This window comes from Haliotis asinina, chromosome 1 (assembly GCF_037392515.1).
Source record: "Haliotis asinina isolate JCU_RB_2024 chromosome 1, JCU_Hal_asi_v2, whole genome shotgun sequence".
In the NCBI taxonomy this organism is placed as follows: domain Eukaryota; kingdom Metazoa; phylum Mollusca; class Gastropoda; order Lepetellida; family Haliotidae; genus Haliotis; species Haliotis asinina.
In genome coordinates, this window is record NC_090280.1 from 60,593,771 (window position 1) to 60,609,272 (window position 15,502).

The 15,502-nt window shown below is 38.7% G+C and overlaps 1 protein-coding gene across 1 annotated transcript; it reads left to right on the top strand.

Moving 5' to 3' along the window:
• Positions 1–4,079: 4,079 nt before the first annotated feature.
• LOC137281595 (toll-like receptor 3) lies at positions 4,080–14,157 on the top strand. The gene is made up of 3 exons (XM_067812934.1): positions 4,080–4,150; positions 5,951–6,018; positions 10,841–14,157. The coding sequence occupies exon 3, from the start codon at positions 10,871–10,873 to the stop codon at positions 13,022–13,024; it is 2,154 nt and encodes a 717-aa protein (XP_067669035.1). The 5' UTR covers positions 4,080–4,150; positions 5,951–6,018; positions 10,841–10,870; the 3' UTR covers positions 13,025–14,157.
• Positions 14,158–15,502: the final 1,345 nt, after the last annotated feature.

Here is a 15,502-nt window from a genome sequence, read left to right on the forward strand (position 1 = left end):
TGTCGCTTTTTTGCTACAATATTTTTACAATTTGATGTAGAGAACATGTTTTGAATATTTTATAGAGAATATATTGACAGAATTTGAATTTTGTAATCCCAGCATGTGTTAACTGATTGCTGTCTACGTTTTTGGCAATCTTGGCATATGTGGTGGCGTTACAATATATTTACACTTTTTAATAGAAATTGTTTAAATTATGTAATCATATCGTGCGTAAGTTTTAACACAGTATTGTACATGTATTAACAAGGACGTTTTGATAGTATGTATTATGATTTTTTAAATTAATATAATTCCTTACTCGCTTAAGAAAGTCAGCATCTCTATGAAATATGACCAAGATATTATTAGAAAATTGATCACAACGCTACTTAACTGTCCTCTTGTGAAATTTACTTTGATGTGATGCGTTTACATATTCGCATAAACTAGGATTTGGTTTACAATTTTGGCCAGAAGTGACATTCACAACATGGTGGCTTGCAGCATCAACACTTGATACATGGCTACATAACCAGACGGTATCTGCGTTTGGGACTATTAGCAAAAATAAATTCAGCGTTCTTAGCAAAACGTTAGCAGAAAGCATACCTTGCCTTGACCCCAGTCGATTCCACCTGGGGAAAAGAATTAGAAAATACTGTGCAGAACTAACCTGATTCCGCTGTTGCGTTCCTATTTGGAAAAAAAGGTCACCTTATGCAAAGAAAGTGTTCACAGTACACTGCATGTCTTAACAGTTTTTTCATTGCCTTCCTGTTTCCTCTATTTGTACGGTTTGCCAGGTAATTTTTAATTATTTAGGTTATTGTATATTACCAACAGAAAGTATGAGAACGCCAAGCACAATAGTCTAGTGCATGTGGAAGACAGACTTCCCATGCAATTGGTGGCAATATTTGATTTAGAAGAAGCGTCTTCAACATGCCACACCGCAAACCGTTAAGCGCACTTCCAATGCATGGTTACAGGATTGTGAACGCTGCTCGCCGTCTTCGGGTGTCTTCGTTCACAGATTGAGGGACGGATTCCAGGCCACTGATAGACTGCAGGACATACCTCCCTCCGGAAGGCACAGAAAAAGGGGGAGATGACAGATATGTCATCGGAACCGATTCACAATTGACAGTGCCCTGTTGCAACATGCATGGGATGTGTTCCATATGCACTAAGCTATTATGTTTGGACGCTGGAATCAAACCCGGTGCTGGTGTCTTTCAGCACCCTGTATTTCGCTGTTTTTGACAGCGTTCATTTCACTCAAACTTAACGAACACTGGATCACCTGCTTATCTGTATGTTCCAACATGTCGTTTAAAGTGTCCTTTAAGCACATTTTACCTTTGAGAAACAATAAGCTCACTATGTTTAAGTCTATACATGACTATCAAATATGAGGGTGTTCCCATACTTATTGTTCGTAGTATATTTATTGTTTTGTTTTGGGGTGGTTTTCTTGCTGTGTTTGTTTTCTTCCTTTCTTAACTCTTTCACAATGTGTCAATAAACATTCTACATTTATTTTGTGTTATCTTTCATCATTATTGCCTTAAATGTACCGTAAGCGACGATTACAAGGAATTAGTTTGTTTTAACCCGTTGTACGCATTTTGACTAAATATACATGTGGCCGGGACGAAAATATTGTTACATCCGTCAGTTCGTCATAAGCGTGTCGATATACAACTGTACCATGATGTGCGTGTTTGAATATGTAAATATTTGGTGTGGGTTCTTAATCATCCTGATGACATGCAGTGTCAGTAAGTGATATACGTTTATATGGAAGTAGGGCCTGTGTGGACGTTTGTGGCTAAAGCGTCCGCTCATCACGCCGACGGCCAGGGTTCGATTTCGCACATGGGTAAAATGTGTGAAGCCCGTTTCCGGTGTCCTCCGCCGTGATACTGCTGAACTATGCTAAAAGCGGTGTAAAACTAAACTCACTCGTTCATCTGGAAATCACAAAGTGTCAGGATTTTGTATAAGATTTGGCCAAGTAAGCGCAAAAAGGTTATTGCGCTGTTCACTGCAAAGAATACTATTAGGCGTTCTGTATACTCGGTCTCTACTTTCGTTTTCCTAATGTGGAATGTAACTAATACACTGGACGTTGCAAAATACCAAAGTGGAATTTGACATAATGTTCACAATAACACACTGTTTTTATCCACAATTTAAGCGACTTCGTGGTGCTAACACTATTTACACCCGTAACCAAGTCATAAACATGGCGTAATGCGAAATATGACGAATCTGCGAAATAGTTTCAAAATTTGCTAGTCAGTTGGGCTAGCTCGTGACTGAAAGTTACAACAATTTACCACAAAATAATTCACTACAGAAGCCCGAAATCTGAGTGTAGAAACTACGTAAATTACAAAAATAGATGATGATAAGATATTTTCGGCATGACACGGGTGGGGAAAATATGCAGAACATCTTTATCAGGCCTTAGTCATGATGATTTCAAAGTGTATTATAACTTAACAAGTTGGAGAGAATGATACATTTGCAATATGTCAGTGGCTGTGGAGATTCACTGGCCCGACTGAATTTTTAGTAGCCATGGATATTGGGCCAGTGGCTATTTTGCACACCGAATAGGACCAATGTAGATATTGGTAGGTGTGCGAAAACGAGGGTGCAGCTTCTTGTTTTATTATCAGTTACGTCGCTTGGTCTATCAACCGAAAGATAAAATACAATAAAATCTAGTTTATCCAGCTGGTGACGCGAATATACGACTCGTAGAGCGAGACATATAGGGACATTATCTAAACACATTAGAAACACAGTATTACCTCTGTCAGTGATGAGAATGGAGAAATGACACACAGGCTATGTCTTGCAACCTGAAGGGACCTTTACTTCGCAGACACATGTCCTTTTCCTTTGGGGGAACGGGACATGGACAGGCCAGACACAAAACCTATGTGGTAATCGAAACTGTCTCGAGTTCTTGTGCAGTTCGTGGACTGGATTTACGGACAAGCTTAATAAATTTGTTTCTACTTCGTTTGTTTTCCTGGAACTTCAACCACATCAAGTGTACCCTCCACTGGCTTCTGGTATCTAGGAGCATCAGACCACAGTTAGAAATGGTTTTAGTCTTGGTTGACACATGTCCCGAGTACTTAAACCGTTTATGGCATTATCGTTTATGACATTATGTGATTGTTTAAAAACAGATGAAAAATATATATCGTCATATTGACAGTACAGAAAAACATAGCTACCAGAATGGTGATGCCTCTCGTGAAGGGTTTGGTATGGATAATGCCATGAACGATGAGAGACTCAATTATACGCATGCGCATTTGTTGAGGAAACGGCTATCAGGATCTGAACGAATGTATGTCCGACAATCTTGCGGGCGTATTTAGGATATTGTACGTCCGCTTTTCAACATTTTTAGGAAATGTCAATGTAAATTGTTCATGTTTTAAAACAATGATACGTGTATACAACAATAATATCTTAAACACTGAGATCATATTTCACGTCCCTGGGGACGAGTCTTTTTGGATGTTAAGGAACGAGTGGTGACAAATGTGTTCTTCATTGACAACACAGTGTGTATTTTTATGCTTCAATAACAGAATACAAAAAAGACCCCAAAAAACAAATGGGAACATGTTGTTTACATTGGATGTTTAGTGACGTGTAATGGAAGCGTTATCTACAGAGTGAGTGAGTATGATTAAATTCCGGGTATTTAGGTAGGTATGAGTGGTAATCAGAAATCCAGATGACGTCAGTCGTGTGATGGGAACGGAAACAAAGGACGCATCGATCCGCTGTTTTGATGTGTAAACAGATTATAGCTCACGTATACGACATCACTAATTACACAAATCCTGATATCTTCTTGACACATCTAACTTAGCTCGTCCGACTCGTTTTGAAGAACACTCCGTGACAATAATCATCTTACATTGTTGTGTGAAGTACTGGATTCTGACTCTGTCAAGGCAGATAAAGAGTAATAAAGTATGATTCACAATATTTGCTGACGGAACATTAAGTGGACTTATTTACCCGGTTAACTTAGAATGCTCGTCACATGGTTTCATTTTCCGTGCAGGAAACTTTCAGCTGTTAGAAGCGCGAGTTCAGCCACTTGAAGTCGTATTTTGAGATACTTGTAAGTACAGTTGATTAATTAGTATTTTTTAAAGTATTGTGACATCACGTGACACAATTCCATTTTTATCATATTTTATGCCGCATTGGGTCATTTTATGGTGGACGGTTTTATGGTTCCATAGGTCAATAATTGTCACGACGTGGCGCGTCCATGTTACAAAGGTCTATTTCTGTTTGTTGTTTAATCTGCAGTTACACAGATACAACTTGGCGGTTTCTGTCTTTGTTGTTGTTTTTTTATTTTTTGTTTTGTCTTTTTTTTCAAAGCACAACTTTCCACTGCGCAGGTTAAGGGAATATTTTACTACTGACAATCACGTGTAAAGAGTTACGCATTAAAAGAAGCAAATGTATCCATTACTTCGGAAGCTGTAATATCTGATCTTCCGATTAGTTTCTCCGCAATCACCCGCGACTAACTGGCTTAACAATATATATTTAGTTCATAACTTTTCCGTAAAAATACCTCTTTCGTCAACATCATTCAGAATAGCGGGGACATGCATGGAAATATTTGCTGTACAATGTTTTACATGGCAGTACAGAAAACACTCAAATTGTGCACACAAGATATTTAGAGGAGGTTACCATGTACTGGGAACGTGGAATAATATTCTTGACAAAGTGTGTTAGGTTTTACGCTGCTTTTAGCATTATCCAAGCAATGTCATGGGAGAACAGAAATGGGAATGTCCGGAATCTAATCTTTGACGACCAAAAGCTTCAGCCACAAGGCTATCCCACTACCCCAACAAATGATGAAATGATCAGCGATTTCCTTACAACCTACCACGTTAGTTGTGATATAACGAAGCCCTGAACAGTGTTTCACTTATGTCATAGCTGACAGCTTGGTGTGGAGAAAAAAAACCGGGAATCACGAGGTCTTAAATGTCAACTACTTGACATCCCGTACATATAACAAAGGAAAGAAAAATTGTAGACGACATGCGTGTAATGACTGTAGGAATAAAGAACAAAGAAAAAGGATTTAGGAAAGAAAGAGCTAGAGGAGAGAGAAAGATATGATCAAACATTGGTTTGCGTCCATCTATATTAGTAAGGAGGCCCATTTTTAAGTAAGTTTCGTCTTGTCCCCATAAATGAACTTTTCTGTGTTGGGATTATATTTTGTTAGAGTAATAATTGGCAAATATGGTAATAGTCTTATTGCAGTTGTATGTTAATATATTACACATAGAAAGGTGGTTTAAAAGAATATTCAAATTTGGGTCGCCAAGAAGGAAATTATTCATAGGCATGACTAATTTAAGTAGACTCTACCTTCAAACAAAATATGAATCCATGAGCACTGGGGGCCTGGCAGACCAGACCTGGGACAACATGGAACGTCTTGTGAGGAACATTTTGAAAATGTGGGTATCAAGGACGCCGACCATTTACCGATAGACCGTGTTCACCACTTGAGAATGAGATTAAAATTAAAGAGTTGTTTAATTATTTTGTTTGCTTTGCAACCCCATGTATGTGGCGTTACTCCTTATATAAGGAAGTGTCATTCTATGTGTTTTCGAAAGGATGCACTCTCTTTTGGATAATGATGTTTTTCTGTCGGAGTCAGCACTCCTGTAATATTTGTTTCTGTATTTTGCCCAAACACTCGCCAAATGATAACGTTACTTAAGACTAAGATTCTTTAACACCACGTCAGACTTTACACCAGCTTTACAGCTGAGAATTATTTCATTGAAGACGAATCTGATCTGGAAAGGCTGAATTTACCTGATTTATATACGCTTCGTGTTGCACGTAATTCTCAAACCATTGTCGTTAACAGGTTTGGGATGTTCCCGCTAAAGCTGTGCAAAGTGTGGAGATTGTGTATTGGAAATGGAGCTAAACTAGGTGAGTGAGGCGACAGCTTTATTTTTATGTTGGCAGAGGAACACGTTTAGTTGATCATGGCTTTGTTTCAGTTAGTCTTTTGAGAAATACTGTCTGTTATTTCTCTGACAGATTCCAGTCATTTACCAAATTGAATTGAATTTTGACAATTTAGCTGACGTCCCTCATTACAACACTAACAAAAGTATCGTTACTGAACCTTTAATAATATATACGTATAATGAGGTTAAAACTGTTCCTGAACAACCTCACTGAACATTCAAGCTTTCCTGGAGTGAATGAGTGTAGTTTTACGCCGCACTCAGCAATGTACCAGCTATATGGCCTCGGTCTGCAAATATGATGCATGAGCATCGATTTGCGCAAGTGGGAAACGATGACATGTATCAACCAAGTCAGCGAGCCTGACCACCGGATCCCATTAGTCGCCTCTTACGACAAGCATAGAGTCGCCTTTTATGGCCAGCTGAAGGTCTATTCTACCCCGGGCCTACACGGGTCCAAGCTTTCCTAGATTTATCTGTAGTAGACACTGATGGTGCAGAAAATAGGTTACTGGATATATTCTATGACATAGGTTTCTATTTCAAAGTCATCATCAGGTCAAAAAGGTTATATACCGAGTTTTGAACCAAAAAGAAAATGCCGCACCGTTACTAATGCTGGTCAGTATCTCCATGCAGAGAGACATTTTCGCCAAATATGTAGGAGAAGTTACTTATAGATAAAATAATACTGCTATAAAAGACAGGGATCGTAAAATAGTTTCCAGTGGGGTTAAACGACTGTTACAAAATCGTAGTTCCATCTGTCACATCACCATGGAATCACAGTATGAGTATGTCACAAACTTCTTGCACCCCAACATTATCAATGATAAAAGCTGGTGTACGACAGGGATGCATGCTTAGTCCTGCCCTGTTTATGTTTTCATAAATAAACCATCTATCGAACTCGAACAGTTAGGATTACGATGTATATTTGTGACAGAAGGTCATGTTAATTTTCACTGATGATATGTCATTGATTGACTCAAGAGTCGTTGGTTTACAGAGATATACCACTGATAGCTATTGTAGAAAATGCGAACTTGAGATGGGTTTAGAGACGTCAAATATTACTGTGTTTAGAAATGTTGGCTACCGAAAATCAACTGAAAAATGGTATTATTGGGGATCTGAAATGCAGATAGTAACTTCTGTTATAATTATTTTTGGAACCATATTTTCATCAAGACTATGTTGGTCTAAAACCTTTGAAGCATTAGCTCTGCAATCTAGTGAAGTCGTTTTTCCCAATTTAGCAACCTTTGAGAAAATATTCAGCTATTCAATTAATGGTCTTTAACAGTGTAACAAAGACTTTATATTAAAAGGTTGTTCCAGTTTTGTTGCATGGGTCCGAAATTTGCACTTGGTTTCATGGCATTCATGCCAAGGGAGATGGCAGAAAAAGTACATGGAAATATATCGGTCTGAGCAGAACAAACGCCATTCTCAGCGAGACAGGCAGATACCTACTATGTGTAGTTTACTTGGCGTATCAAGCACTGGTGTCGACTGATGTGTTTGGAATATTGTAGATACCCTAGGACATGCTTTAAAATGCTTATGGTATGTGGTGATAGTGGAAAGAAAAATTGGGTGTCAGGGGTTAGATTATTGCTGTCTTACACTGGGATGTCACAGGTCTAGATCTCCCAGGATTGTGGGCATGTTGACATATTTATTCAACAATTTCAGGAACGTTTTGTTTTTGTTGTTGTTGTTGTTGTTGTAAAGATATCTAGTTCCAGCACTGGCATTATAAGATTAACTATTCACATTACCTCCAGTGCATGTTCAGTGTTAGAATCATTTACCTCGGCAAATATGCATATCTTACAAATAAAAGAGAAAAAGGAAAACGGATTTGGGGAGAATGGTATAGTATAAAGTTTTGTTGCATTTACCATAAGTTAAATATATTTAGCAGTATCGGTTTAATAAGAATCTTTATAGAAATACCTTAGTCTGCTCCAAGTGTCAGTTACAGCAAAATGCCCGATCAGTACCACTTTCTGCTTATATGTCCTTATTATGCCAGAGAGTCGTCAGATTATTAATCCATTTTATTACCATGTAGACTCATCACTTGTCAAGTAGTATCAGTTGTTATCATCAGCTACTGAGGAACATATACTTTACTTAAGTATCTATCTCAAAGAAGAATATACCAATATGAACTATAGACTTACCATAGTACTGTATACAGCGTACTATCTTTTATCTTTTTTGTACTATCAGTGTATCTTTTATCGCTGTGCAAAGTATCTTTGTCCTCTAAATGTACTTTAGACCATGTGGCCTTCATACCTAAATAAAGCAGTAAGCACAAAACAGCGAAATCATGTAATTGTGACACGAGTTACATTTGGTATTCCGCTTTGCAAGTCAAGGTCTAGATTACCAGCTGTCCCACTTCCATTTGTATGAAAACATCGTTGGCTGAGTGGGTTAGATGGCTGACTTTGTGTGCTAGCTGTCTGGGCGTGGGTTCCAATCACGAATGGGACACAAACCAATAAGAGAAGATGTGCTTTACGGAAAAGGTATGTGTTACATTTCAGAATTTCAAAATGGCATGCTGTATTCATCGTGGAATCGTTGTAAATTAATAGAAACATGTAAAACGCCGTCTAAAAACTCCTAAAGGAGTGACTGCAATACAAAATATCACTTTGAACATAAATCGTGACGCATGCTGTAATATATAGACGTGGGTTCAAACAAAAGTACAATCGCATACAATCACAGGAAGTATTTTTTGTGACTCATTTGTAACAGCTCATTTGTTTCAGGAAATTCCCACAAGTCATTTACACAAACACAATTAAATGTTTATTGAAGTACACACTATAATAGTTTGCCAACCCAGATAGCGTAGACCGGTATTCAGACTTTAAGTCGCGATTGTTTGAGAGAGGTGACGACAAGGATGAGTACACGATGCTGACTGCAGTGTTTGTGTTTGGCAACATTCAGTCACCCATATTCTAAATAGAAACATCTAAATATTGGTTGCATATCAATAGTAGAATCTACATTCTGAATACCAGCGTTCGAATCTAAGTACATTTGTAGTAGCATAAAAACCTACTAGCACCTAAGTGGTAGCATCTCAATAAGGGCACCTAAATAGTGGCAATTAATGGCAGCATCTAAGTAGTTGCGTCTACAATACATGTAGGATCTAAATTTTAAACAGAGGAACCTAAATATTGGTACCTAAATAGTGGTAACTAAATAGTGGCATCTAGTTAGTGGTACTAGATAGAGGCATCTAAATAGTAGATTCTAAATTTTAAAAAATGGATCCTAAATAGTAGGGCAAAAATAGTGGCATCTAAATAGTTGCACCGAAATAGTACCATCTATATAGTGGTACCCAGATAGTAGAACCTAATTAATAGCATCTACACAGTGGCACCTAAACAGTAGCGTCTAGCTAGCAGTACCTAAATAGCAGTACCTAAATAGTAGCATATAAATAGTGGCATCTAAATAGTGGCTTCGAAATAGTGGCACCTAAATAGCGGCACGTAAATATTGGCATCTAGACAGTGGCACCTAATGCAACATATGTCATATTTGGGATTTCACTTTCTTAGTAAATTATGGAATCAAGGTAGTGGCACGTAAATAGTGGCATCTAGATAAAAGATTATGTAAAGTGGTCTCTAGATAGTTGCATCTAAATAGAAGCACCTACCGTATACTATTGTATATAAGCCGACCCAGTCGATAAGACGACCCCTTAAGTGAACCTTTAAAATCAGTGTCAAAATGGTATCATTCGTAAATAAACCGAGCCACCACAGCACATCTGCCGTCACAGTGTTGAGTTTCAAACGTAGGTATGTTTCGTGAGAATAGTATCTCACAAGTCCTAATTATTTTCACCAAATATGTAGAAAAATATAATAAGTAAGTACACAGTACTTTATCGGATCCACCTATTGCTCATGCTTTCAGTATCTGGCACTGAATAGATGGAATTCTTTCGGAACGCAGTAAGAAGTTTTAGAATTCAATTCGAATTTCCTGTAATCTCCAGAAATCTTAAAGCGTGACATGTATATCACAAAACAGCATCCAGAACATAATATAGATGCAGACCCTGAACACAAACCTGACTTTCTGTATTTTGTCAATAAATGAAAATTGTATCCTATCTAAAGTTTATATGTTATGGTTGACACGGTTTTTACATCGATATTCATTAATGTTTTTACCTACCGACGATATTTACGAGATTATCGATCTTTTTAGCTCGCCCCACAGATCAATACCTGCACAGTCAGTGATGTTCATTTGTTCATTATCATGCAGGGCGGTGGGGTAGCATTGTGGTTAATTGTGTTCGTCACGTTGAAGACCCAGGTTCGAATCCTCACAAGGGTACAATGTATGGAGCCCATTTCTGGTGTTCCTTGCCGTGATATTACTGTAATGTGGCTAGAAGTGGCGCAAACCTAAACTCACTCACTAACTCATTTATCATACAGTCACCACTTTGTCACAATTTAAAATCGTCAATTTTCACTTTTTACTCGATACGTTTCCACCTCCCCTTGTTTTCTGTCGCTTTCAAGAACTGTAATTCTGTGAAGTAGATTAGAAATGGGAAAGTGTCCAAGTTTCACTCACTGTACCAAATACGTTTCCCTATGTTTTGGGAGTAAAACGAACTGCTCAGGACACATGCGATAAACAAACTTGGATATTGTCTTGACTTTCTATCAAAATCGTAACTCACCCACCTTTTGGTGTTTATTTTCCAGATAGTAAGTTTGTCAGATGAAAAGGGCAAGATGAAAAGACTCCAGCGCCCTCAGAGTTTGGTGGTCGTTACTGCACTATTTTCTTTCGTGATGGCTTCCACTACACCTCTGCCGCTGCAGAAGATCATGGACTGTCATACTGGGTGTAGATGTAGACAGCTCAAAAACGTAACGATTGACATGCGCTGCCGTGGATTAAACTTAACAGGGAAGCCATTGCCGACGCCCCCACCACAGTCCAACAGTTTGAATACAAGCATTTGTCTGGAGAATGGGACAATTCCTGAACTCTCGAACAACACCCTACTGGTGTACTCTCGGTATCGGATTGTATTTCTCAGTCTGAAAAATAACACAATTGTACACACAGACAAGAATGCCTTCAGCAGCTTGATGCATTTGCAAACGCTTGACCTGTCAGAGAACTTCATTGCCGAAGATGATCTGAAGAAATCGTTTTACGGAATGGCCAAGACGCCCATAAAAGAACTGAATATTAGCTCTATGAATCTTACGAATGTTTCAGATGATTTCTTTCGACATCTACAAAATGTTCCAAACTTTCGACTTATTTTTCGAAACAACACCAGTGAGTTCCCACTGAATGCTCTTCAGGCAATAAGGCAAATGACCAGTCTTGACTTTGGTGGAAATCGTTTAAAACGCATAGATTTGAGAAATGCCACCTTTCCACTTCTTCAAAGTCTTGATTTTAATAACAATCGTTTTTATGAGTTTCCAGATTTTTGCAGCAGTAATACATTCCCAAATCTTAAATACCTGTCTGTTCAGTGGAATGGTATGAGATATTTAGACAGGAACCATTACAGCTGTTTAAAGAACCTCACTAACTTTCACTTAAATGGTAATCTTTTTCCAGAGCTAAAGTCAAATCAATTTTCCATGTTGCCAAGCATATTCAGAATTACCTTGTCTTATGTTGCGTGTGCAATGCACACTGTGGAGAGAGCCGTGTTCAATAATTCGGCACTAAAACAAATATTCTTTCGTAAGAATCGTATTTGGTTCAGAGAAGCTGAGATAAATATGCAGATTTTTGAAGGATGTTCTTCTTTGGAACTTTTGGATCTCAATGACAATATTTTCCAAGTAACCACAGAATCGGAATATACTACTTTGCTTGGAGACCTCACCACCCTGAAGACTTTGGTCATGGGTGGTAATGGCATGCGTTTTATACCACACGTAATAACGTCGAAATTAACAAACATCACGAGTCTTGCTCTGTATCGGAACTCCATTTCGGACCTAAAGCCAAACACGTTTGAAAATATGACAAGTTTGAACAAATTATTCTTGGGAAATAATGAAATCTCAACGATTAATGAACAATCCCTTCCGAAAACTCTGAAACAGCTTGAGTTATATGGGAACCCATTTTCTTGTACATGTGCCATGGTGTGGCTTATAGACTGGATGCATAAAGAACCAAAAACATTTGGTATTTCAGGCAAATATCAATTTTGGTATAACTGTTCCAGTCCCATGAACCTAAAAGGGGTTCACTTGCTTGATTTGAAAATGTCAAAGACAAGTTGTCTGATGGATCATGATGTGAAAATCGCAACTCTTACCTTTAGTATTTTACTGATAGTGTTCCTGGTGACAGGAACGTGGATGTATCGTTACCGATGGCACATCCGATACTTCATCTACATGGTCAGATACAGTCAACGTCAGGAGGTGGACACCGGTGAATACGAATATGACGCATTTGTGGCTTACTGTGCGGGAGATCGTCATTGGGTCATTCGTAACATGTTGCCGGTTCTGGAAGGCAGTGAAAATCTGAAACTCTGCGTCCATGACAGGGACTTTGAAGTTGGTAAATTAATCGTTGATAATATTGTGGATGCAATAGAAGCAAGCCGGAAAATAGTCATCGTCCTCTCTAACAGTTTTGCCGAAAGTGACTGGTGCCAGTTTGAGCTCAATCTCATCCAGCGTCATGTGCTGGAGAATGGACAGCGCCTCCTGCTAGTGGTCATGCTGGAGGAGATAGACACACGTCACGTGACCAAAGCTATGAGAGCCATGTTGCAGACGACAACCTACCTGATGTGGGGAGAGGAAGATTATGCTAGAAAAGCCTTCTTCAACAGACTGAGGATGTTGCTTCGCAGTCCAACCAGAGATGCAGGGAACAGACGGCTATCAGTTTAGTCGACGGAATAGAATATGTGGTGCTGAATACAAATGCAGTCTGTATGTGTATACCATGATGATGTTCTGTAGGTGAGAGCGATGTCAGCAGGAACATTTTTTATGTGAAAAACGATTTTTCGTCAACAGTGTCTCGGTATGAGGGAACAGCATCTACACTATGCTTGAGAGAAAACTTTTAGAGGAATTGTTACAAATACCCCGTGTTACAATTACCCCCGGTCTCCCCTAATATATGCATGGAGATGTGTCTTTCGAGAGCAAATACCCCATATAGGAAGTGTTGTAATAATAGTCGGTAAAAGGTTTGATACCGTCAAGTTAATATTGGTTCTTCCCAAGATACGTTTTCTACACGTGTGAAAGCTCTAGCAGTCTAGATTCATTCAGGTCTCGCCATGGTAGCTCAACTGGACAAACTCCTGACTCCTGTATTTAACAGGCTACATCTCCGTATGAGGCATCCAGAAGTACATTCCTACAAAACATCGGTCAGGCCAGCTTAGGTCCTCGCAGGTCAGGTCAGGACACGTTAGGTCAGGTCAGGTCCTTGCAAGGTAAGGTCCTTGTCAGGTCAGGTCAGATGTCTCATCTCGATAAGATTACTGTAATGGACATTTGTAGGTCTCTACAAAGCTCTACCTTACACATTGCAAAAGATTCAGAACACATCTGTTTCTTTGAAACCAAGTCTCAAAACATGAATGTGACTCCTTCTCAAATCCACACACTGGCTTCCTGATGTATCTCGTATTGACTTCAAGCTTCTCTGCATTGTCTACACATTTTTGCGCCAGTTTGTCTCAAGGATCTGAACACAAAATACACACTAATCAGAACTCTTCGCTTCCAGAACCAGCTCCTGTCAACTGTCACCAACATACGCTTAGCTTCATTCGGCAAGCGATTCTTCCAAGACGTAGCTCCATGTCTGTGGAACTCTACCTGTCAACATTAAACTTTCTAATTTTCTCGGCTTAAAAGCTCTCTTCAAGAGCATCTATCACTAACTCTTAACTACTATCTTATTGTTGTGTTCTAAATGAAAGACAGAATGTAGTTATGATATATTACACACATATTTATCCATTTGCACAGCAAGGCTCACTCGCAGAATAAAGATATAAATCAAACTCTGGATATGGTTGTATTTCCCTTTCGCTAAGAAACAATTACACTAATAACAAACGAATAAAAGAATAAAAGAAAATTTGGACATGATTACACTTTACTCTCGCGCAATAACAATTACAGTTATCACTATGAATAGGCCTGTATTTTACTTTTTCTCGTGATAAATAACAGTTGCGCGAACGGTGCTGATAATGTTTGGTTCACTAACAATTCTGAGTTAGTGATTGAGAGAGTGCGTTTAGCTTTACACCCGCTCACGCACTATTCCAGCCATATCACGGCCGGGGACACGCAAAATCACACACTGTATCCCTGTGGGGAATCGAACCTGGGACTTCGGAGTGACGACCAAACTACTGCTCCATCCCACCGCTCCCTACATTTCTGAAGTGTACAAATCTGCATTGTGACTGATATCCAGAATACATACACACAAAGTCTTCTAATGGCAGCAGTTGCGACACGGATGGCTCGAAAAGGAAAAAGATACAAGGAAAAGCCTTACACGCTTTATGAGTAATAAAAAAAGTTTTTAACTAAAACAGATATTGTCTACTCAAAATTAAGTACAGTGCGTAAGGCAGTTCCGGATCACAAACCAAACACCGACTGCATGCGCCTCCGCAAAATATGTCTGAAGCAACTAAGTGCAATTTCTGTCTGAGCAATGTTTCATGTTACTCACACCAAAAAAAAAGAAATTTATTCGGTTCTGGTTGACTTTAGAAATATAGCAAAAGAAACGCTCCGCCATTACGACAATTCCGAATCATTTCAGTGTATTCCGGATCACGTGACATAACGATCGTGGCAGTGTTCGGTTATTGATGCTGCACGTTTGGGGCAACAGCGGTCTGTGTCAAACAGTAACACGCTTTTAATTAATTAGAAACGTTAACAATATTCATAATGTTTGATAAACGAATAATTAGCAAACACTGCAATTGATAACAACATCCGATTAGTAGATGGGTTTAACACTTGCTGCTCATGACAACATACTCCAGAATCATGATACCAGGTACCGGTGTGGGCTGAAAAATATGCTTCTTGTGGTTAATACATAAGTGGTTTATGGTACTGATCTCTTCAGTATTGATATATAATATTTTGTGATGACTTTTACATGCGACTTTAACTTGTAAAGTACAAACATCAAGACAAAATAACCCATTCTTTCAGAACCTTTAAAACTCTATTCAGTCAATATGAAGATTTTTAACATCACATCATCAGTTACTGATTGTAAACGAACATAATCTATTAATGCCAGCATATTTGAATTCTTTATGGTTGTGTATCTTCGTGTCTCTAAAAATGAAACAAACTATAGCTCGTGTCTAC